Source organism: Larus michahellis, chromosome 3 (genome assembly GCF_964199755.1).
Source record: "Larus michahellis chromosome 3, bLarMic1.1, whole genome shotgun sequence".
NCBI classification, from domain to species: Eukaryota; Metazoa; Chordata; class Aves; order Charadriiformes; family Laridae; genus Larus; species Larus michahellis.
In genome coordinates, this window is record NC_133898.1 from 30,378,547 (window position 1) to 30,403,001 (window position 24,455).

Consider the following 24,455-nt stretch of genomic DNA (forward strand, 5'->3'; position numbering starts at 1 on the left):
GGATGGTAAAATTATTTATTCTTACATTAGTTTACATATACAGTGATGACATTTGGCTAGAAAAATGCCTGTATTGTAGTAAGAGATATTCAAACAACTACAAACTGTCAATAAATACCTTAAAAACATACTGTATGCTGATGCAGAAATACCCTATGCTCTTTTGGTTACTTACCCAGTACAATATTATTGAAAAGTTTTTTGGTGTTTTTCATGCAACATCAAAATTCTTCCAACAATTCATGCTATACAACGTCTTTTTCTTTATTAGGAATGGCATGAAATTTAAAACCCTGTTTAGTAGTAAAAATTGCTGAAAATTTTAACACAAATCTCTCAATTGCTGTATTAAAAAGAATCAATCTAAAGAAGGTTGTCTTTAAAAAAAAAATCATTTCTTCAACTAATTCTTTATAAAACAGGCAGTATTTCAAAAGGGATGTTTCCATCCCCCATAACGAATCATTTGTGCTTGCAAACTTTAAAAGGAATATTCGTGGCAAAAAAATAAACCCAACTGGTAGGTAGAGGAGAGACTGCAGTATGGACTGGCTAAAACCAAACATGCTTTCAACATCTGTCCAGGAACACACTAAACACTTATCCACGTCACTATGCCATCACCTACTCTAACAATTAGAAATGGAGTTTTAATAATACTTAGCTCTTTTCATGCTCAAAATTCTTCACAAACATTTACATAGTCCTAACGCTTCTGCAAGTATTATTATCCCCATTTTACGCTTGGGGTGGTGGAGGTGGAGAGGGCTGGGAATTTGCCAGGATACAGACTGCATCCTTTCCCGCTTGCCTCCCTCGGTTCTCCAAGTTCTTTATCGCTTTCTATATTTTACACTCAATGTACTGGAGAGTCCCAGGAAACATGGGTGGTACGTTTCTGTCAGTTATTAGTGGTTATTATGCAAGTTGTGCCACTTTGAAAGTTACATGACGAACATTAAAATAATAATCAAATGAAGTCCACATCCAAGGCTCAGGACATCCTAGAATACCTAGAATGCCACATCATTTTCAAACCAAGCTTGCTCTTTCCTTAATGAAGTGTTAGGGACATGAGGCCTAATTCTCTCTGTTGTACAGCCAAAACGACTCTTAAAGTTAGTCATGGCCGTACAAAAGAATAAAATCTGGCCCTCGCCATCTGTCCCTGAGAACACGGAAAGCCCCTACAGTGGCCCAGTACATCCTGACATTGTACAACAAAAAGGACAATCTAGATCAAAACGAAGATTTGAGATATAGCTAACTCACCATAAGGTACAGATAACGAAGGTCTCTTCCCTCCCACCCCTGAATTTGAGAACATTTGTGTCTGAATTACGTCCTAGAAACCGTGTGGGAAAGTAAATGCCTAGCAACGAGATCGTAGATATAAAATACGGTATTTTGCCTTCGTCTTAGTATCAATCCCCAAATCGCTTTGTTTCAGTTGATTTCAACATCCCACAAGGAAAGGGCATTTTTGATTTTGCCACATGTGCCCTCTTGAATTTTCTACCTTATACCTTGCAGTCTGTGTCCCGTTTTGATTTTCATCCTGCCTAGTTTACTCTTACTCTAAACCCAGCTTGGTTTCTTGCTGCCTCCTGACAAGCTCCAGGCTTGCTCTGCCAGTGGACTGCAGGAGCAATGGATAACGTTGCGGTGGTTTCACTACCTGATCCGTGACAGATGAGAGACACAAAATTCTGTCACTCGTAATAACAAAATGACCGAGTGTGCAAAATTACATCCCTCTTACAGGCACCCAAAAGGCTTTAAAAAGGCACGTGTATTCTTTGTCACTTGTTCCTCAGTGCCTGATGTTGGTGGTTTTAGCGCGTCTCCAATAAACCCCGTACAACGCACGCATTCCCTTGCAGTATGGAGGGAACTTGGAATAAAAATTAAGATCATCAGATGTACTTCAGAGTCAGCAGTTGTTATTCAGTGGCTTTCTCGCCCTTTAACAAACACTAGAGCTGCGCTACCTGTAAGAAACATATTTTTACAGCAACCTCACTCTTTAATCCATTTCCCCTCTCTTTTCCCAAACATCCAAATTTCTAGCAGAGGGGAACAGTGCATGTTATGTGGGCTTTTTCCCAAGCAGGTATCCAAAGCTCTTCCTGCCTTCTGTAGAGCTGGTAGGCCATAAAACATTTCTTTTGTGCAGATGTGGGAGCAAAAGTACAGGAGTTTTGCCCCTCTTCTCCCAGCAGCGCAGCCAAGAGCTGGCAGGCTGGCCAAGTAACCCACTTCTGGCCATGCCCTGAGAGGTGAGAAGCGCTTGCGGCTTCTTTTGACTTCAGGTGGGGACTGTGGATGTTCGCCATCAATGGAAATCAGTCCCAAGGCACTAGGCAGGAATGGAAAGGACGTAACAAGGCTATTGTGACTTGGGGTTACAGCTGAAATACCAGGCTAGAAAAGTAAGAGGCACTGTCATTTTCCTCTGGGCTTTCTGGAAAAAAACAATTAAAACAAACATAAAAAAGATGCAAGATCCCCAGCTGAAGCCATTCTTCCCGCTTCAAAAATCCAGGAGATGGAGGGATCGAGATAACATGGATTCAAATGTACTAACGTTGAAACATTTCCATTTCAGACGGGTGAAACGCACTCGCACACTTGGGCATGGCTTCAGTTGTGTGTGAGGGAGGGGAGCCCACAGGCCTGCTTGGGCTCCCGGAGGGCTTACTGGAGGAGTTTCATCTCCAAATACCAGTCTGGTGATGGCAGCCGACCATTCCCTCCAGCCTGGACTGAGCCAAGTCTGGATCGAACGCGTGTTCGCATCAAACCGGACTTCTAGCTGCCTTAAAAACCCAGTCTTCAAAAAAGGGTTAAAAAAAGGAAAAGCTGATGCTTTGGCAATTCATCGACTGTTATGTGGTCCAAAAGCCTCGAAAGATTATCAGTAGTAGCTTGACTGATGGCAATTCACTATTGCATGGCTGGTAGTCACCAAAAAAAGCATTTCTTAATGGTTAAAGCAGTCCCATTGATCGGTTACGTTTTTCACAATTCCTCCAGATCGGTTAAATCCACAACCACTTTCAAAAACAGAGTGTCGTCTCTGATGTAAGTGTTCTTTGTGTTCTCCAGGACAGTGTGTGACACGAAGCGTGGACATCCAGAGGCAATATTCATTTCTCCGTCCGGCCTTTTAAAACTGCTGCTGTTGGGGTCAGCTCTAAAGACTTCCACAATGTGATTTTTTTTCCCGCTTTGGTCCAGAAGCATCAGTGTAACTTTTTGCTTGAAAGGCCACAGCAGCAGCGAGTCAAACTCCCCTCTCATCACTACGAAGTAGAGGGAGACGTGTGTTCCCTTTCCTGAGCCATCCCCATTCAGGTAGGCTCTGGCGCATAACCTGTACCCGCAGCGGCTGGTGTAAAAGGGCTGGCTGAATATGGAGAGCACACGGCCTTCTACCGCCTCTTTTTTCTTCATCTTGTAGTCCGTGATTTTCCAGATTAATTTCCCATTGTAGCACATGCCTTCCAAAAGCTTAAATCGTTCTTCGTTTTTATTGAGCTGGGCTTTGTGAATATTGATCTGGAGATCGTGTTTGCTGGACTGACCTTCCAAAACAACTGGAGGGGAAGGAAAAAAAAAAAAAAAAAAAAAAGAGACACACATTTGGTAAAATAAAACTGTCAGAGCACGGGATACAAAGAGCAACCAGACTCGAGCTGACGATACTGAACGACTCAAGCCTGAGTACAGGCTGTTAACTAGTGTTACTGCATTTGTTAACTTTTTTTTTATTGTAATTGCAGTTTAATAAGGAAAACTGGTAACTAAAACCAGATTTAATGCCTGACTATGGATAGTACCACTGCCTCCATCACAGCGCACCAGCCTGACCAAGCCCTGCTCTCTGGCCCTGCAGTGCCACAGGAATTCAGGACATGTTGTGGAGTAGGGGAAGGCTGGAGGATACAGCACACACCACCATGGCTTGGTCTTAGAAAGCAAGAAGAAAGCCCTTTCTGGCTAATAGCTGCAATTGACTGACTGTAGGACCAGAGTCTCTACTTTAGCCACCAGTAAATCAGCAAAAACCCCACACCATGCAGAAAAGAAACGAAAAGTCCCAACACACCCAAGCGCTGATCGTATGTCTCCATCAGGGCAATCTTCTGCTTTACATTTTCAATTGTGTCAAACAGGGGTCGCAAGTCTAATTTACTTTGCTGCTGGTTTGCCATCTGTATCAGCTGTTTCACTTGTGATTCTAGGCGCGCAGACTTATCCAGGTGACTGGCCAGAGCCTTCCCAGTTCATGCCATTGGAAGAGGGTGGAAGCAGAGACAAGAGACATTCATAAAATGCCACTTCGTTTGAAATAAGAGAAAGAAGCTTTTAGCCTGTCGGCAATATCAACTATATGGTGCATTTGCAAGTACTCTGCTGGTTTAGGAACGTATCCAAATGCTCCTTCACAATTAATTCAGTATTTAGTGACTGAGAAGCTGTCCCTTACTCAGATCAATTCGCACTGCATCACTTCAGTCAACTGATTATTCAAATTTACATCTGCATGTTTGCTCTGGGGATCTGGCCATGAGGATTTATACAGTGCTTTTTGCCCAGATCAGATATCCAAAATTCTTTATTGGTTAAAATGAGAAAACAATACTGTATTGTAAAAAACCAAGAAGGGCTTGTAAAGTGTTTGGGAGACAGTATTTTTTATTGCCCTGCTATTAATAACAACTTTTATGGCATAAACACATTTAAGGACACAAGAAAGCAATTGGCCAAAAAAGATAAAATTAATGTCTCACCTGTGTGCTTACCATCAAGTTGCTATTTTTACCAAACAGCTGTGTAAACTGCCTGAATTCTTTCTCACACTTTTTAATGGCCTCTGCTAGCTGCTGGATTTTAATCTCTTTACATTCCAGGCTCTTATATAGGTCAGATATCTACAGATGGAAAAAAGAGAGTAAAAATGCTAAGGCACACCAAAATATACAACAATCAAATTAAAACATATGTGACTATATAGGAGAAAGTGGAAAAGTTTACAGTGCAAAGCCTTTAACTTAGCTAGATACAGCACTACTTAATTCAGAATTTGTGAATTTGTCCATTTGTCTGAAAGAATGGAACATAAGGTAATCATATCCTTTAATAGATCTGTGTGGCAACAGGCGTAAAGAGACTCATATCTCTCATCCCCATCATGATGATCCATTCGGGGGATAATACATACTTACATGCACACATGTGCATGTGTTTCTGTGTGTATGTATATACTTCCCCCCCCATATTAGGGTCTAACCAGTAAAAAAGATGAGTCAGTGAGTAGTACTAACTCCAAAACCAAGTTGTAGGATTTCAGGGCACTTATTTTTAGCATAAGCAAGCAGAAGAGTAAGTCAATCATCAGTTTGGATGCCTTCACCTTAGCAGGATTGAGCATACACCCGGTGTCACCTGATGGGAGCCGCAGAAGCCATCACGAGTGGAAAGCTGCTTGCAACTGGCTCTGCACTACTCTGTGCTGCCTTTACAGAGGGGGGTGACTTGGGCATCTAAAGGCTCCTTTTTGGAGCAATCTGACCAGCCACTGAAACTTTAAAATGCTCTATCTCCAAACTTTGTACCTACTGTAAGCAGAGACCAAAAGCAAATGAGGTGAGCGATGGCAACGAGCCTCCCACCGTGCTTGGTGGAGAATATATGTGCCTGAGCATAGAGAGGTTTCCATCTGATTGACTGACTTCACTAGAAAAGCTTACGCTGACTTTCGAGGTGTGCAAAGATGACAAAAACAGTCTTTTAAAATGTAGCTGAGCTAAACCAGGCAACAAATGCAGAATCTCGTATCATCCTCTAACCAGCGAAGCACCACTGAAGAGTGCTCGTTAAATATGACTTCGTCTTACCTGTTCTTCCAACCGGGAGTTCTTGTCCAAAATCTGCAGCATGTGTTCCCTCAGGGCACTGTTTTCATGTTCGGCAAGTTTCCCTCTTTTAATCTTAGAGAGGCAGAGGGGGAAGTGAAAGAATAAAATAATAAGATACGCAGATTTTTGAAGCTGTTAGTAAAAAATTTATTGATGCAAGTATTTAAAATGTCTCCTCTGTGCTTTGAAAGTGAGGGAACAGCAGTCCTGATTCTCTTGTACAGCATCTTAGCTGATATTAGAAATGGTTGTGAAAGAACAAAAAATGGGGTGTTTGGGTTTTTTTTATTAATTACTCTGATTGTTTTGGGAGACAAATTCTAGTTCCAGTACAGAAAAAGATCTATAAAACAGTACCTTTACAAGACAGCCATACTGCTTATATGGGCAGTCCACTTCTGCCTCAGGACACACAGCGTGATGCTTTTCAATCTGCATGTATTAACAAAGAAACTTGCTATGACATAAATATTAAGTAACTTGCCACACTAATAAAATCTCAATGCCTGCATAAAGGGTGAACAAAGGCCAATGTCATGACACCACTGATCATGTAAACAGGGAAATGAGTATTCAGAGTCAATAAGCAAGCCAGATGTTTTTCCATACTGCAAAATGCCAAGAGTCTGCAGTGACCGAATACCTCACTTCTAAGATGGGATGTATATTCCTTTTAGGGCCAAAGAAAGAAAATACTTAGAGCAATGAAGTTTTATTGGCACGGACCAATGTGGTCTGCAACGTCACTTTCAGTTTTCATAAATGTCTGTGACCTGCTGAATGACGGTATATGAAAAAAATAATAGTACCTCCTTTTTCAGAATTATTTGTGAACAGTTTTGGAGACAAGGCACAGGATAATCAGGACAGTCATTTTTCTCATGATCCTGGGGAAAAAAGAAACAAAACAAGGCAATGGTTTGGATTTTTGTGAAGTAGTATACATGGAGGAAGCTATGCAAAAAGTAATCCCAAACATACATGTGTAAGCCCCATATCACGTTGTTGTTCATAAGTGAGCAACAGTAACTGGTTTTATTTAAAGCACGTTTATTATACTTTCTCCTTCAGCTACTCAGCCAAATTGTGTTTCAGGGGTTGTTAAGGCCCATTGCAATGCTGGAAACTTTTCACCCAGCAACATTAAGAAGAAACACGTGCTATGGATTCCCAGGGAATGCTTTATAATCTTACCTTTATGTTAATTAACATCACATATTTATTACAGTACTGACACATTTCGTCTCGAAATTTACAGTGCCGGCTCAAATGCTCTTTCAAGTCTTTCCGTAGAATTTGATCACAACATCCATCATTAGTGCACTGCACGCTTTCAAACAAACACTGCTGAAGATGCTCCTGCAACACGTGACAGCAAATTAAACCCCAAAGTATTTCATCGCATCTCCAGTTGCCCAACAGACCCACAGAGACATTCGGCAGTTTGGTAACAAACAAAATTCCATATACTCTTTTCTCTGTAAACTTTCTCCTTTTCCAACCTCAAAACTATAGTGAACATGAAAATTTGGAGAGTCCTTTGTATGACTACCACTTTTCATTCAACTGACTTCCCGAAAAAAGGCCCAAATGGCCACTACGCCTTGGCAAGATTTCTTGAGTCAACCATCACGTGGCACCTAAGCATACAGAAGGTATGTATAGATGCTACAGATACACTAAAGCTACCTAAAGCAAATGGTTCTTATCAAACAAATAACCTAAGGCAAAGCCGGAACAAGCTCACAGCCGTAATATTTTGAGCTTAACGTTTGTTACTTACGGTGTACAGCTAAGTCATAGTCGATGTACTTAAACCACGTTGCTACAATAACTCTGAAGTCTGAAGACAATAATTGGAATTTAGCTTACAATAAATACACAGAGTTTGCATGAAAATCAAAGGCTTCAAAATTTGACCAAGCAAACTAACCTGGTATCGTCCCAGAATTATTTTTGAATTGCAGTCAGGAATGTTTTTGCAGAACACATGCAAATTCAGAACTTCTCTTTTACAGCAGTTGTCTTTGAATACCTGTAAAGGAAGCAAACCAGTCCTCATATCCAGTCACATAGGATGTTAGAGAGAATATAAAAAAGCAAAACATCACAACAAATCTTTTAAGCACACAAGTGTAGACTCCACAGTTGTGAGTATGGTTCTTGATAAGTCATATTGAAAACTTATACTAAAAATATAAACTAAAACATATATGAATTTTCTAATAAGCGTAGGGTTTTTTTCCCCCATATAGTTATTCCACAGATGCTGATCCATCCCACAGCCAGCAGGAGTAGTAGCTCAGGAGCTACAAAACCGCTGCCAGAGCCTGCCTGGATCTGGAAGGAAGCAGCCTGAACTAACGGGCCCCAAAGACCAAACCAGCTCTGTGCATGCAGCTCCGACGTTTGAGCACGCAGTATGTCTTTGGAATGGAGATGATGCTGAGATATCCCTTCTGTAGACTCTGAGAAACAGCACCGTTCCCAGTTGTGCATGCAGAAGCAAATTAAGCCCCCAGAGCAAACTTTCAGTCTTATTTAGACATCTTCATATAATGAGCATTATAAAGCTGCTCACTGTTGCACTACTGCCATCAAAATTTGCACAAAGTAGAAGACAGCGAATGAAAAACAAAAATCATGTGGACAGCCTGATTACAATTTCCTATCAGGAGTAGGGAAGAAAGGAAGGATTTGATTTGATTTCACTGGAAAATTCATTCTGGCAGGACCAAGTATGCAGTATGCTTTCAAGCCTTGGCATACAAATAAGGATAAATGAATCCATTACAGAAAATAAAAACCAAAAACAACACCAAAGAAAGAAATAATCAATTTGCAAAACAGGAAGCATAAACTTATCTTTTCCTCTACAAAGTTACCCAAAAGTAAATTAAGTCTGCAGGGTTAATGAGATATAATGGAAATAGTTAAGGCAACAAATTATAACCAAGTCAAAACAAAGACAAATAAATAAGATCCCCCAGCAAGATGGGGCATTAAAAAGGCAAGTCAGTAAGCGATCCCCACCAAAAAAAGCCATCTGATGACTAGGGAAAATTTAAAACTTTGTGAAACTCTTCAACAGTTTACTTGAAATACAAAGACTAAAATGAAATAAGTTCAGAACATGAGATATAAAATAAAGCGTTAGCTATACACCCATACTTCCTTTCTGGGAGAGCACCACTGAATACACTGCTTCCCTTAGCATCATTTCAGAGACAAGAACTGCTCTGCCCCTGAGGACTAACAGACTACGAGCCACCTTGTTCCCAGATGTCCAGCTTTTTCCAAGCAGATATTGACTGTTGAAGCAACTGCAACTACAGCCACTTACCTCGTGCATTTTTATTGTTTCTTTGTCGACAGGACAGGTGGGTACTGCACTCAACTCTCTAGATCGAAAGAAGAGTCATGTTAACACACAGAAAATTTGATTTATTTTGCAAAATTGGGTTATGCTAGAATCTGACTCTGGCAGAACTCAGTACTACGATACCATAACAACCAAAAAAAGTGCTTCAAAACCACTTTTGTCTGGCAGCTACACAGCCAAATTCTATCTACAACTCTAGGAGCGCATTAAGGTGCGAAAGTGAATGTGTAGCAGAAAGCAGAGTTTGTCCTATGAGTGTTAATAAGATGATTTTAATTAACAGGACTTTGTGACACTCTCGCCATCTCCTGCTCGCAAATGTCTTATCTGAAATAATCCCATCGTGTGCATTAAATCCAGCCTTTGCCTAGCGCAAGCAGCGCACTCCTTGCTACGCCAGTAAAAAAACATCTCATGGCTCCTATCTTTCAAGACTTCCAGAAGTCCCAGGATAAAGGACAATAAAATACTTATTGAGGCAGTGCAAAAGGGAGGCAACTCAGAGAGAGAAAGCAGCAAACACAAAACATCTAAAAATCGTAAAAGGTAAATGGCGACATCCATCCACGTAATCAGGCTCCTCTGCAGCCTTCCTGGGCCAAATCCTGCCCTTGGGCACAGCAACCAGTACGTAATGTATTTCCAGACAGGTCTGTGGGGTAAACTCATTTGTACCTGTCGGTAAATCCCAAGCAGATGGATGCCAGCAGCCTTGAGATCTGACTCTAGTATTGGGTAATACTAACATCAGTTTTAAAGCTCCACTAAAATAAAATAAACTATACAGAAGCAAGTGAAAACAGCTTAATCTAACCACCAGTGCCAATACTGTAAGACATTAATGCAACAAATTCAGCTGAACAGCACAATGTGAGACAGAGAGACCAAAATAGCATCTCATGCAGTAGTGCTTAAATTTATATCAACAATTTCTTTACGCTGACTTCCCTGCAGTTACCAAAGCATTCCTCACCAACACTGGGTAAGGTCTTTAAAGACAACTTTAAAGCACTGAGACTGCAGTCATTGAGTTCAGCAGAGTCTTCCCATTGACTCCTTCAGCATTTTATCAGATCGGTACTATTATTATGGCACTCACTGCTGATTTATAGAAGGCATTGACTTCTTTTTAGGAAGGGACAGGACAGAGAGCTTGTGGATGCAGGAGGAATTTGCACTGACCTCAAAGAAAGAATGCACTGCTGGCAAAATCGGTGGCCGCATCCTGTCTGGTGGGGGTTGTGAAGGACAAGGTGGCAGTAGGCGCACTTGTACCGGTCTTCTAAAGTTTCGACAAACTTGTAGTCGGCGTCAGGCTCGAAGTCCAGAGAGATGGCGCTGGCAGAGTTCTGGCGCGTGAAGATGCCCGAGAGACCAGTGAGTTCGTCACAGGCCATGGGAGCTGCACTGGGAACCACCAGACACAGGGAGAATCCTTTCAAATGTTCACCGGCAGACAGGCCGCTTTGGCTACCCCTTGCAGCAGGATGCCCCTCGTAGGAGGGTTTTCATTTGCAGCAGGGTGCGACAAATTTTGGAGGGAAATGCGGTGCCAACTATGGAGGAACAACAAAATGCTCAGAGAACCACAAAATGATGGCTACATGGCAAGCATCAAAGCACACTTCTTTGGAAATGAGTTTCACAATCTGAAAATTATTCCTCAGAATAGAGATTTTTATGTTTTATTAAGTTTTCTTGCAGCAGCTCTTAGTTTCAAAACAGTTACAAGAGTCACACACATGGTTGGGGAAAGCAGAGGCCAAGTCTTGGCCCTAATGTCCACCAGGAAAGTCTACACTTAATGCAGAGGCCACCCACACGACTTCACGAGTTCATTGCACTGGTTCAAGCAAGAGACAGCTTTGTGGTTTACAGCAAGACGCGTACAAAAAAGAAGGCAGCAAGGGGATTTTACCTTCAATTTAGGTGTTACACGAGGCAAAGCCTCTTAGCTTTACATCTTTCTTTTCACAGTCGGTCACTCATTTATAGCAGTAAACTCTACTACTATTTTTTCAGAGTTTTACTTTATTATGTGCAAGTTCTTGGCTATATTCATCCTGCCTGAAAGAAACGGTGGGGAAAAAAAGAAAAAAGAGAAAAAAAGAAAAAAGAAAAAAAATGCAATCAGAAGCGTCACATAAGTTTTTCCTCTCAACCTACTAAAGCTCATACACAGCACAGAATACAATCTTAGTTTTCTAATAGGAAAATCCAGCAACATTTGTTTCCAGCCGTAAATCACAAACCTTGAGATTTACCACCCGTCCCTCAATCTTGCAGTACTGTTTTTTGCAAATAGCTCAAGACCTAGAGCCACTCTGGTTTTCGTTTCTTGTGGCTTTGCATTCTGAAGACATTTTTTCCTTACAGGATGTGTACAAAAGCACAACCCACCTGAGCTCTCAGAGCATTTCACGGGGGAAGTGCTCAATTTTATAGCTGTGCTGCGGGACGCTATTTCTCCTCTGCCTGCATCACCTTCCCTGTCAGTCACTCGAGTCACTCTCACTGGCATCAGCACCTCCCTGAGAGCTCTGACTCAGCTCCTGTAAGGTCACCGAGGGTATCTGCTGCTCTGGTAGGGAAGCAGGGCCAACACATCACCATTAATAACCTTACGCTGGCATTAAACAGTATGCCAAGTCCTGATACACCGCCCTGACTCCCTGCTGCAATGGATTCCTGGCCCACGAAAGCAGTGATTAGGACTGTGCTACGCAGAGCTCCGGTGCTGTCACAGACCTCCTGGCCTCCAGAAAGCAACACCCATTTTCCTTGCTACTTTAAAATCCCCTACTGGGCAAGGAAATCCTGCTGATAGGTAAAGTACTCAATTCAAAATCAAGCCAAAGCATGTAACCAACGAAAGAGTATTTCACAACAAACATTTACGTGCTTCCATAACTCAGCGCCCTTTTTCATGGTTGTGCATGGTATTTACCTGCCCAGTTTGTGAGAGCCTCCCTGCCCTCCACCAGGCTGAATGTCAGACTAACTCCAGCACAACTGATCATCTAATGCCGGTAACCCACAGGAATATGAGCCCTAATCATATCCCAAGCATAAAGACTTACTATTCCAACTGGAGTTTGCAAATTACCCTATTCAGTCCCTCTAAATGAACTGCCTTCTGCTTCAAACCAGAGATGATTGTCCACGTTGCTCCTTTCATTTTTAAACAGCTGACCTTTTCTCCTTTGAAAACAGGGTTCCTGCTTCTCTGACGCTTAATAAGGAGCAATTCTATTCTCCTCACATCAACCAGAGATGCCCAAATGCAGCCTGAGGGATTACCAGCCTCCTGCCTGGGCTGTCTTGGTAGCAGATGCCAGCAACGGAGCGCGCCTGCTGCTTCCGAGGCAGATGGAGAGCTGCCACTGTTAACTCCCACAGCACAGACTACCTACAGGACGAATTTTCAACAAACTCATTCTGTCGTTGGTCGGCAAGAACTCCAACACACGTTTCCTTCCTCTCTCTTACTAGTGTGCCCTCCCATTTACATGGCAGCCAACTGCCTGAGTCCTATTACACTCTAAGACTTGTATCATCTGATGGAATCGTTTAGCAAGTCAATGCTGCACTGTGTAAAAACATGCAAAAAAAGTAATCCGTATTTTACCCATTTTTGCCTTTAAGGGTCTACCTAACTCCTGAAGTACTTCCAGCTGGGGTGAACAATGCTACAAATGTTTTAGGCAACAAAGTTATGGTATGCGTTAAGAAGAAATACAGTCACCAGCCCAAAATCCCATCCAGAAATGCCTTCAGAGCTCTCGCCATTAATTAAATCGCTCACATTCGTTCCCATCTCTTTCTGCAAGGAGCACTCTGCTGCGGTACAATCCCTTCCAGCTCTCTTGCTGAAATTAGAGCCTTTATCTCCTTAAACGCCCTCATGCCGCACCAATATCCCCAACCCAGATCCCATTCCTAAAAAAAGAGACTCTCGGCATCTCCATGAACGCGCCGCCTCCCCCTCAGCCTCGCTCAGCAGCACGTTGCACAGCTGAGGGCACCTGAGGACACAGGAAGGATCACTCGAGGCAAGAGGCGAGCCTGCCTATTCAGAATGGAAACCTTTGGGTTTCCAGAAGACCGGGGATGTTTGCCACCGCTGCCAGCCTCGCAGGGGGCTTGCCGCGAGGTTTGCAGCTGTTCTGCTGGAGGAAACGGCTGCCCCAGGAGAGGACCTAAGCGTGGCAATGCTTCACCCAAGCTGGAGAGGTGCCCGCGTGAATCAGCCGTGGAGACGGGCTCAGAGGAGCCGAGAAACCGCAGCCCTGTGCCAGACCTACCGCCGGCCAGCGCTAGGCGGGATGCCATCCAAACCATCGCAGGCGGTGCGTAATCCCCATCCCAGTACCCACCGGTGACTCAGGGCGGATTGCAGCAGCTCTTCTTCCACTTGGGTCTTCCAGCGCCCACACCCGTGGTCTCTGAACTGAAACCAAAGGGAAACCATCAGGGGAAAAAAAGTGCTTTTTTTGTGACAGCGAGAGCACGCCAATGGTTAACTGAATCAATTTCCTGCTTACGCTAATGCCTGACGGCATAGGAGACAAGGTATGCTTTCACTTCTGCCTGTTCACAACTAAGCGCAATGGGAAGGTGTCCTTTCTTTGCATTCACTGTCATTTTTCAGCACATGTATGAACTGTAATGCTCTTTTAAAATATTAGAGCTCATGCTGCATAACGACGCTCTTCTGGCAGACACACAACACTACGCGGCAAAGGGATTTTCACCGCAACTCCACTGCGACAGCACACGCACAAAAAACCCCACCAATCTATAGTCACTGAAAATCTACACGTCAAAAAAAAATGGATTTCCATATACCGAAATAAATAGAATTAATTCTGACCGCACATAGAAAAGTAGTACGAATCACTAGAAGCTAAGCCCAAGTCCTGTAAAGAGCCACCAAAGAGTAGGGAGCTCAACGTCAGCGCAGCACAAAGAGCTCCCAGCTGCACCTTCCTACCGTCTCAGCATCCCAGCCCTGCCCGCGCCACCAGCGCCACACGCAAAACGCCTCAGGAGCAGCTCTTTATATAACTGTGTTGTATGCAGATGCTTTAACCTCACTGGAAATAATCCAAAGGGGAGAATTTTCGTAACAAAAATAAACTTTCTTAAATGTGGGCTAGCCTGTTTTAACTACCACCACACCAAACTAAGCCCAAACGTTTTCCATTAAAATGCTCCACACTTAGCCTATCTTACTGTTCAGAAACCGAGTAAGAGATGAGCAGAACATGATAATAAGGAGGCAAATCAGCATGGGCATGACTTACTATAATATACAAATTACATTAACACTTTCAAAGCCATGTTCAAACAGTTCCCCTCCAGCAGTGCCACCTCTGCGCAGTCAGAATGCAGAGAAGCGGTGTGCAACGCCGATAGCACATTGAACTACTGTGGACAGATTAACTTTTTTTAGCCACAAAAACATACTAACTGCACACAGAGAAAACCATCCCTATGACGTAGTCACTCTTTTTAAAGAGAATATGTTTTTCCTTTTTTCTCTTGCGCGAAGCCAAGCACCCCTGAAAGGTCAGCAGATTAATTACCCCATGAGCTACGAGTGCACCACTACAGCAGGCTGCAGCACCAAAACCTGCAGGACGGCAGACCCGAGGCACAGGCACTGAACACCACCACGTCTTTTAGACTCACAGGGGCAAATATGTGAGTTGTTATCACAGATTTGGTCATGACATATGGACAAGAAGCTGGGCCCCTTGGTCCCGCTGCCCAGCAAAGAGGGGTTGAGAGCATGGCTTCCGACAGGTTCGCTGCATGAGGGGAGGGTAATCCTCAGTTACCCTCCAGGGTCGGGGTATGGCTCAGTAAAAAGCATTGTGATCACTTTCTTTCTTACCATGCTTCCATGAAATACATACGAGAGGGAACAGAAAAAAAGTCATGCCGCGATGTTCCTACACACCTAGCTCTAGTTCAGCTCTATTGCTTTGCCCTAAGGCACTTGGCAGGGACGAGTCTTAGAAGATGCCCTGTCCCTCCCTCTGAAAATTATCTACCTTTTATGGTACATCAGAACAAGAAGCCTTGTCTTAGTCACGGTGGGGAAAGTTTTGTCAAACTTAGAAGTCTAAGTTCACTTCATTGTGGGCTGACAGGCAGAAATATAATGGAGGGGAACATACCTTGCATTAAAATGATCCTCTCCAAGCTGCCTTATAAACTAGGTAGATTAGCTGCCTTCAGTATTTTTGAATTAAAATAACAAAGTTATATGATTTGCTACTAATATAAGGTCCTCCACAAAACCACTGCGTTTTGGGGACAAGAAATGTATGCCCCAACTCTTAACATATGGAGCAGAACAGGTAACAGAGTCTGATAAAGAATGACTAAAAATATCTACACAATTGAAATACATATTTAAGATACAGCAGATATTATGGAGTCATGTGAAAACAGCAGACGATGACATCTGACATCACTGAGGGATCATCCTTGCGCCTTCCAGCCCAGGAGGAGCTGCAACGAAGTGCACTTGCAGAGTCTCCATGGGGCAGAAGGACCACAGCTGCATCATTTGAGCCCCCCAGCCCAGAGGCTGCGGAGGGAAAGGATCCCCTATTGCACCAACATGGACCCACCACTGAGACTCAGGGCTCGCTCCTGCTTCACCTGGCAGCAAGTCAGCCTCAGGAGCTCTTCTGTTGTTGTCCTACTCGCTTACAAACCATGGTGTGGTGACCAGCTGGTACCCTGCAGACAATATTTCTAACAGCAATAATTTGCTATTGGATATGTGCCTGAGGCCCCACGGGGGATGTTGCTGCCGAGGGCAGCAGAACAAATTTATTTTCTTTCGTATACAGACAAACTTTATTCTCAAAGCACAGTAAAACCCTACTACACAAGCATCAATTTGCTACTCTCCATAGGCAAATTTTCACTAAGCAGAGTAAGATGGTAGGGTTTCCTTTGCACAGAGGTACAGTCAAGCATTACAATAAATCCCCATAAGACCAGACTTCATTGGGTTTTTTTTAATGCACAGATTACAACAGAGATAGCATTTAAAAAAAATAAATTAAAAAATACAACTCTTACAACTAACAAAGTGTGTCTGGTGCTGAAGTACCTTTGATTTTATGGACAACTTGCTTATTCACTACATCTGCTATTTTCCCTGGATCTCCTAATCATTAATTAGTTTTGTATTATCAAGAAATCCCTCTACATCTAATCAACACAACATCGTTACAATAATACGGAAAACTTTTGTCTTAAAATGATCCCATTCACAGATGGAAAATAATTCTGTTCCCATCACTTCCATAGCAATACCTGGATGTTTTACCGTCTTAACTAAGCACCAACAGCAATTTCGGTAAGAAAGCACCGTCACTCACCCCTACGACACCCTGGCACCCCCAGTTCAGGGGCTGAACTCAGATCCTGAGACGTTTCGGGGTCTGCAGCCCTCCCCCCGTGCAGCCCCGTGCTGCTCACACCCCCCTGCACCAGCCCTTCAGAGCTGCGAAATAATTCTAGCAAAGTTAGGCTCCTGCCGGCATTAACAAGACACATTTTGGTAAAGCCGTACCTGAAAACTGTAGCCGGTCCTCAATGGGGAGAAAATGAGAGAGCAAACGAGAGAGAGAGTGCGCCAGTGTAAGCTTTGTGGTTAAAACAACAGTACGAGCATTTTAAAGCAGCAAGGGAGTGGAAATCCCCCGGCGTAGCTTTGAAAAAGATCACGTCTAAAAACGCTTTAAAAGCGTTAAGGCAAAGGCAAGCCATTGAAAAGTATTTTCCTTTACTGTGTTGATGTGGGGACTGCAGATTTTACCATTTGGAGCAACACAAGGTTACCAAGGACTTTTCTCACAGTTCTCATCCAAGATACGGAGGAATTTTCACCTTTCACAAAAGTGGTGAGTGATGTGACCAAAGAAAAAAAACATCTGGGCAGCAGGAAGCACAGAAGGATGTAAGGAAAACCCAGTTCCAGCCCTGTGAATCCTTCCACGGTAGCCCGGGTGGACCCGCTCGTTGCAGGAAGCGAAGGGATGGCTCAGGGAGGAAACGGCACCGGCTCGGTCACAGAGCGACTGCATCAACTCGCGCTACGGGCTGCACGGGCATTTCGCATTTAAGCCAGAACTCTCCAACCGAGATAAAATCCATTTTAAGAAAATAAATGTTTATATTTGGGTTTTTAATAATTTAAGTGGACATAAACCCGAATGATTTTGGAGCCTGAACTTAATTGCGCACACAGGGCCCCTGGCAGCTTCATCTCCACTGACTCTGCGCCAGCCTCCTTCCCAAGGCTCTAATGTGCTGCCCTCGTGGCAGTGCCACGGGCTCCATCTCTAACCCCTCTCTTTTCTAATTCTCCTCTGCTCCCTCCCCTGGCTTTCTAGTCTCTTTTTTTTTTTTTTTTCTCTCCCCTAAAGTAAGGTAACTTATTTTCTATAAAAGCGGTAATTTTCAAGCCTCCTGTTATTTAAAATACTAGTTTTCTAAAGAAAGCTCCTATTATATCTTGTAGTAAAAGCAACACATTTAGCCTTTTCCCTTTAACTGAGCCTGCTCCCAGAGCCTTTCTAACCTATTTCAATTTCCCACCTCTCCTCCCAGGAGGCATCTCAACCTACTGCATGTTTTCATGAACCTTCCCTGAAGCTCTGGAACAGACAAGTTATCACTAGAGTCAGTGGCAAAGGGAAAGGCATCGATTCGAAGGCATGCTGCTTCTTCGTGGGATCAATTAAATTGGTCCAAGTTGACTTTCTAGATGCAGCCTAAGCTCACTTCTACAGTCAAGCTTTTTAAACCAGAAGATATTCTTTCGTCCTTGCCACGAACTTATGTCCCCAGGGTGCATCCTGGCCAAGCTGCTGACTATGCACAACCCCTGCACAGGCTGACATCAGAACAGCAAACCAGCTCGTACGTGGGCTTTCCTTGAGCCTGGCAGCTCTAGAGGAAGGACAGATCCGCTGGTTTCGTCGGGAGGAGGCAGCGCTGCAGAAAGTGTGGTGGTCTGTGAGCACAGCTCCAGGAAGCACCATCTGCTTCTGGGAAGCTTTGGGGAAAACCCCAAATGGAGAAGTTGAGTAGGAGCAGGATCTTAATTTTAAACAATTTCACTCTGCAGATGAGTAGAGAGCCATAGGCTGGTGATACTGTTCGTGGGCAGCCCTCAGTCTCCTCCAGCGCCAACTGCAGTGCTGAAACCCCGACCAAGTTTCAAGCAGGCTCAAAGGATGAAGGCGACCAAAAAGACAGACAGCAACAGCATTTAGGAAACAGAATGAAGGAAAAGAGAGAGACAGAAGAACAACATAAAGAAACAGAAGTTACTGAAAAGAGGTAACAATAAAAGACAGAGCAAGACAGCTAACGCGTTTTAATTTTTTTACTTTTAGTGTATTGGAGCTAAAGTCAAGTCCTCACTTTTCCTAACAAATAATAGGCCATTAAAAATTTTGCAGAACTAGGTCTTTGGGGCTTTTAAGTTTACGTTTCCTTCCCTGCCCCAAGGGAACATGCTATCCAGGACATCAGTTGCTTTGACTGTTCAGTCCATTTGGCCATGAATACCTACTCAAGGCATAAGAGGCTCTCGGGTTTAATTTTCCACGCCCCTGACCATTTGACTTAGTCTTAATGAAGAACTTAATCAGCGTGTATACAGAAACGTATGAATCAACTCATTGGTTATTCATCTGAATTAGTAGGATGAACTCAAATTTTGCTAGGGCTTGCCACCCCCTTCTTCTGATGTGTTCCCTTGTTCCAGGGGTAAACCGTTCCCCCCGCTGCGGCCTCAGGAATTCATGAGGTCAGTGGATTTTGCTCTAACACACACATGTATTTGATGACATATGGACACACATCCTCACCAAAAAGGTAACTGCTAATATCAAAACCCCAAGGCTACTGGGGACCCAAAAAAAAAAAGGAGGGAAAGGATGTGCTCTTAAGAAGTCCTTCCCATGAGATCAAGCAGGACAGGCTAGAGATTTATGGAAGTATGGATGGGGAGTCGTGCTTTCCCGCGGACCCTTCTGTACATGCGATCTGCAGCTGACACCTGTGCAGCCAGGCAGACACACAGCGAGCCCCGCCACTGCCACAGGCCTGGACGCCTGCTGGGAGCAAGGTGCAGGGACCTCCCGGGAGGGGAAAAAAAAAAAAGGCAGAACCGTCCCTTTATGCATCAGGCAAGATGCCGTGTAAGATGGATGCTAAACATGCTGTGGGCAGCATCCAACCCCGCTCTCGCTGCTGGCACCAGTTTTAGCTTTATTGCTCCCAGCAGTGAATAACTTTGCCGTTTTTAGTGACCTCAAGGTGCATCTCAGGCATCCCCAAGGTCCGTGTTCATAATTCGTCAGTAAAAAACTGCCGTGAACAAGGTTTAATGTCGACGACAGCGAGACACACAAATGGACAAGATTTTTCTTTATAGGTAGTGCCCAGTAGCCTTCCATAGTCTCTTTCATTGCATACATGACCTGGCAACTGTTTGTACCTGCTGTTTCCAAGGCAATATTAAGAAATTAAACCCTTGATTTTTTGTTTCTTTCATAGTTAGTACGGGCCACATTCCAGTTTCAAGTGCATGGATACAGCGGACGAGACTGAAAACGGTAGGACTTAGCACATCAGGTCTGATCATTGCGCATCTCACAGAGACTACTTCGGGAAAAACTGCTTTGCAGATCGTTCCTCCCCTTGAGGTTTGGTTAGTCGCTAGGTGGTTTTGCGTAATAATAATAAGAAAAAATAACTTTTACGTTTCAATGTTATCTTCTGCAAAATAAGCACACAGCAACATACTTACCCTGAGAGAATCCCTATATGCAAATGTGAGTATATTACATACAAAAACGTGCTTTATCAGTCTCCCCCGCAGAGACAAATATGCTTAACTATACAGCACTCTGGGCAGTCCCATATCAAAACCACCGTGGTTTAGGGTGCAGACAGTTTCTCACACACTTGTTTATTTGTTGCAAGACCGAGCTGGGGAGACTATGGAAATTTTTGCAACATTTTTATTAACAATATACATGACTCAAGTTTCCTCACCCTCCTGAGCCCAGCCACGCATTGGGGTAAAGAGGTTGGTGTCTTTCCTGGGCTGAGGGAAGAGGGTGGAACAACTGCGCATTGCAGCCCAAATTGGTACAGATAAGGGACTGACGACTAACAGTGTGAATGTTAACTCTTTGCAGTCATTCGCCAAGAAACTTGGACAGAAAAGAACTAGAAAGCAAGAGAAGAGGTTCCGAAATCCTCACCGCAACTCAGGTCTGGGCCATGAGGGCACGCTGGCCGTAAGGCTGCGCAGTGGGGCTGGGGTCCTGCAGCAGCACCCTCGGGCCGGCACGCTGCTCCGGGCAGGCTGCTGGCCCCTGCTGAGAACGGCAGGTCTGCCAGACAAAAGAAACCACCTGTATCGCTGCAGCCACCACCAACTGTCTCAAGAAGATCAGAAGCCCAGGAAAAGTTACGACTCACACAGACTCCCTGGAGAGCCGGGGGGAGGAACACCTCTCCACAGTCAGCTGTTTATTGATCGTAAGTAACATCTATTTATGTAAAATCAAGGGCTCAGACAAAGAATTGAAGAAGATAGAGGGCTATAGGTTAGCTTAAAGACAGGACACAAATAAAGCCCAGAAGATCAAGCACCCTACAAGCCTGTAGCTGCCCACTGAAGGGATGAGGCAACGTGACCCAAACAATACACAGCACAGAACGAAGAGTTCCTGACGTGGACCACAGCTCTGCCCTTTGGTGGCTACACAAAAACTATGCTCCTGTCTTAGGGAGACTGATTAGGGAGTCTGTGGGGTGAAAAAGAGCTGTCTCATTTCTGCTCTTTGTGCTCATTTGAAATCTTTTCCCCTCCTGGATGCCATTCCTCATCCCCTCTAAACTCTGCAGTTACTCCTTTGGTGTATCCTCCTGCGCCCTCCGCTGTTTCTATGAGTGCCACAAGCTTTTCTTTTCATGCTTCCTTCCTCACGTTACCCTGAATTTTATCTCTCAGCAGCTTGCCCCTCTTCAGCCAAAGTTTCCTGCCAACTACTCACAGATGTGCCCTGTTGCCACAGACCATCTTCCTGCATAGGCTGAACCCTTGGCCTCTCCTCCGGTACCCAGCTGGTGGGTGACCACCAGCTCGGAGGTAGCCCGCTGTCCCCAGCCTTCCCCAACAGGCCTTCTCCTGCACAGCTCCTCAGTGTCCAAACCTGACACAGCCAGCTTCATATTCCGCTCAGGTCCATAACCTTAATTTCTCTCTCAAGCTTGACGCGTTAGAACTTCACAATGTCTCGCCAACTTCTCCTGCTTCATTCCTCTACGCGATACAGTATTTCTTGTCCCCTTATACAAATAAAACTCTTGTTCATCATCATCATCCTCCTCTGGTTTTCCAAACACTCATTTCTCCTGAAACACGATCTTTTACTTATTTATCGACCCAGGGTGCTGCATAGGGATCGTTTTTCTAAGTCACAGCTACAATCACATCACCTCTCTGTCCATCCCTCCACTCCCCCACTGCACCAAAACCTCTTGACTTTCAAAGCCTGTTCTAGTCTCCCTCCACTTGCCCCTGCGTCCCCTCCAATGATTTAAAAGGGCTGTTTCCATCTCTGGCCAAATGATGATACCAGGCACCACTGCCCCCTTGTTATGTATTTGAGCAAGTGCGTACTGGGAAGGCAGATTTTTGGAGGGGTATTAGCAGGCTATTCTACTTTGAATCTCTTCTGCAAAATTACCTTTGCCAAGCAGCTGGCAACAACTGGTTTCTGCCTATCATACTGGTCTGGAGGGTCACACTGTCCCCTATTGCTCTTGCCCACAGGCGCATCCCTCCCCTGCCCCGACTTTGACTACAAACCCCCTTCAGCCAAGGGCTGCGGGGTTTTGCCCTCTGCTCGCACAGCTCCCGGCACACCAGGGTCCTCATCCACGGCAAACACCTCTCCACGTGACAGAAATAAGAAAGATAACCAAGGCTAACAGCAAAGGAAGCGACGCGGGGTGGTTTTAGGCCGAGTGTAACACACAACCACCATGGCTCACACTAAAATCAAAAGCAAGAACGCAACGCAGTCCTCAGGAGAAAGAAGATGAAGAGCGATACTAGTCATGCCGGTATTCCTGCAGGAGAGCATCCTGGAGCGCCTCAATTTTATGTTCATTGTTAAAGCTGCGTGCTCTGCCTACAATCAGCTGGGGAGGTTTAAAAATACAACCATGTTAGTGCTGCCGGCCTGGAGCCATGCCTGACCTGAATACACCGAGCTATTTTTAGCACATCGCTGCGCTCCCTTCAGCCATCCCGTATTTATAGAACGGAAGTTATGAGGAAAGTTGTTCTTGGCTGGCATCGGGAAGGCGCAGCCAAGCTAACAACAGGCAAAGCAATTCAAGAAGTGCAACAATAGGAGCTCTCCATTTTTCCTGCTAAATCTGAAGAGTGTTGAAAGTACTTGGTCAAAGCCTACTGCCTCCGTACGCTCCCAGAGTGCTGTTAATCAGGGAAAATGAGAGGTCTGGCTGGGATTCCCTGCACACACCGGGAGGGGAAATTCCCTTCCCCCCCTCCCCCAGCAGAATTCAGCTGACACCAGCGGGGATCCTCGATGCAGCTCCCTGCGATTTTAAGCCCAGAGCGGCCGCAAAGGCATTCATCCGCCCAGCACACCCTCGCTGCTTTGTTCCCTCCTCTCACCCTCCAAAATTTCAGCCCTGCCCACCTCCGAGGCGCACACCGGGCCATCCCTTCCCTTCCCCCGGGAGAGGAGCGGGGAGCCCCCGCCGCCCGCCAGGCGGGGGCCGGGCTGGGCTCCGCGGAGCAGAGGAAACCCCCCACCGCAGCGCCATGAGAGAGCGGGGGGAGCTCTTCCACACCATCCCCGGGGGACGCACCAAGTTCACCTTTTCTCCACGGCCCTCTCTTTTTTTTTTTTTTAAAGCGAAAAAGCGCCGCAAAAAGAAGAGACTTCCCCCTCCGAGCCGAGGGGGCAGGAAGAGCCCTTCAGAGAGGCTGTCACCCACCCACCCATCCATCCATCCACCCACCCACCCACCGGGGCCTCCCTCCCGCCTCCCGCCCACCGCCTCCACCCGGGGCCGCGCCCGGCCAGCGCCCACCGCCGCCCGCGGGCCCCGCGCAGCCCCGGCACCGCTCCCCGACACCCGCCTCGGACCCGGCCCCGGCGTGACCCCCGCACCCGCGGCACCGCCCCCCCCCCGCCGCACCTGCCCCGGCACTCGCTGCCCTCCGGGCGGGGACGGTGGCCGGGCCGCGGTGGCGCGGGAGGTGCGGGGCCGCCGCCGGCTGCGCGGGGCGCGGCTCCGTGCGGGGCGGGGGGGGGGAAGGAAGCGCCGGTGCCGCCGCCGCCGCTGGGAGCCGCTTTCGGTTTCATGGCAACCCCCGGGCGGGGAGACCCCGGCGGCGGCGGCGGCGGCGGCGCGGCCCCGCCCGCAGGGCCCGGGGGCGGCCCGGCCCGGCCCCGCCCCGCTCCGGGCGCCTTCGGTGTTCCCTCTGCCTCTGGTGTTCCCTCCGCCACCGCGGAAACGGCGCTCAGCTTGAATGGAAGAGATGAGCTGCGGGCCGCCGTGGGTGGGGAAGGCTCCCCCGCAAGCCCCGCCGCCTGCTCCGAGTTCACCCCGGGGCTCCGCAGCCTCCCACACGCTCCGGGGGGTTCGGTAAGTCCTCCGCAGGCTACGAAGTTGGTTTTCCGGGAGGGGCTGCCGAGAGCCCACGGCGAGCAACACCGCCCCGTTGGCAAGGAGCAGCAGATGGATCCGCTCCTCCTTTGGGCGATGCACCCCCTGCCCGCCTGGAATATATCTGCTCTTTTTCCTTATTTACCCCTACGGTACTGAAATAGCAAAACAAGGCCCATGCAAAGGACACAGACATTAGCTATTACCACATGCCAGTATTATTTGCCAATTATTTAGGACACACCAAAGTATTTTTTACAAATGCAGACAAACACAGCCGCCCTCCAGCCCACGGCACCCATACAACTGTTCCACCGCTCACTGCCCCCCGTCACCGGCTGCCGCGCTCTGGTCTCTCTTCCACGTGAAACCACTTCTAGGAA

The 24,455-nt window shown here is 45.8% G+C and overlaps 1 protein-coding gene across 5 annotated transcripts; it reads right to left on the minus strand.

The window, feature by feature from the left end:
* Window positions 1-23,763, minus strand: TRAF5 (TNF receptor associated factor 5). 5 transcript variants are annotated; one of them, XM_074579501.1, is made up of 13 exons: window positions 23,602-23,763; window positions 13,683-13,756; window positions 11,225-11,369; window positions 10,489-10,862; window positions 9,268-9,325; window positions 7,858-7,959; window positions 7,119-7,283; window positions 6,734-6,811; window positions 6,282-6,356; window positions 5,904-5,996; window positions 4,797-4,937; window positions 4,112-4,280; window positions 1-3,599 (listed from the first exon to the last, which is right to left on the minus strand). In XM_074579501.1, the coding sequence occupies exons 4-13, from the start codon at window positions 10,701-10,703 to the stop codon at window positions 3,022-3,024; spliced, it is 1,674 nt and encodes a 557-aa protein (XP_074435602.1). In that variant the 5' UTR covers window positions 10,704-10,862; window positions 11,225-11,369; window positions 13,683-13,756; window positions 23,602-23,763; the 3' UTR covers window positions 1-3,021. The 5 variants fall into 5 exon arrangements, with proteins under 5 accessions (XP_074435602.1, XP_074435601.1, XP_074435605.1 ...); XM_074579500.1 differs by having other exon boundaries at window positions 11,225-11,373; XM_074579504.1 differs by having other exon boundaries at window positions 13,611-13,756.
* Window positions 23,764-24,455: the final 692 nt, after the last annotated feature.

Bases quoted from the DNA above. Each gene is read 5' to 3' on its own strand.
- TRAF5 (XM_074579501.1), bottom strand. From the start codon at position 10,703: ATGGCCTGTGACGAACTCACTGGTCTCTCGGGCATCTTCACGCGCCAG. The intron at 7,960-9,267 runs GTAAGTGGCTGT...CTTCCTTTACAG, and splicing joins AAACAATAAAAATGCACGAG to GTATTCAAAGACAACTGCTG. The intron at 6,357-6,733 runs GTACTATTATTT...TAATACATGCAG, and splicing joins AAATAATTCTGAAAAAGGAG to ATTGAAAAGCATCACGCTGT.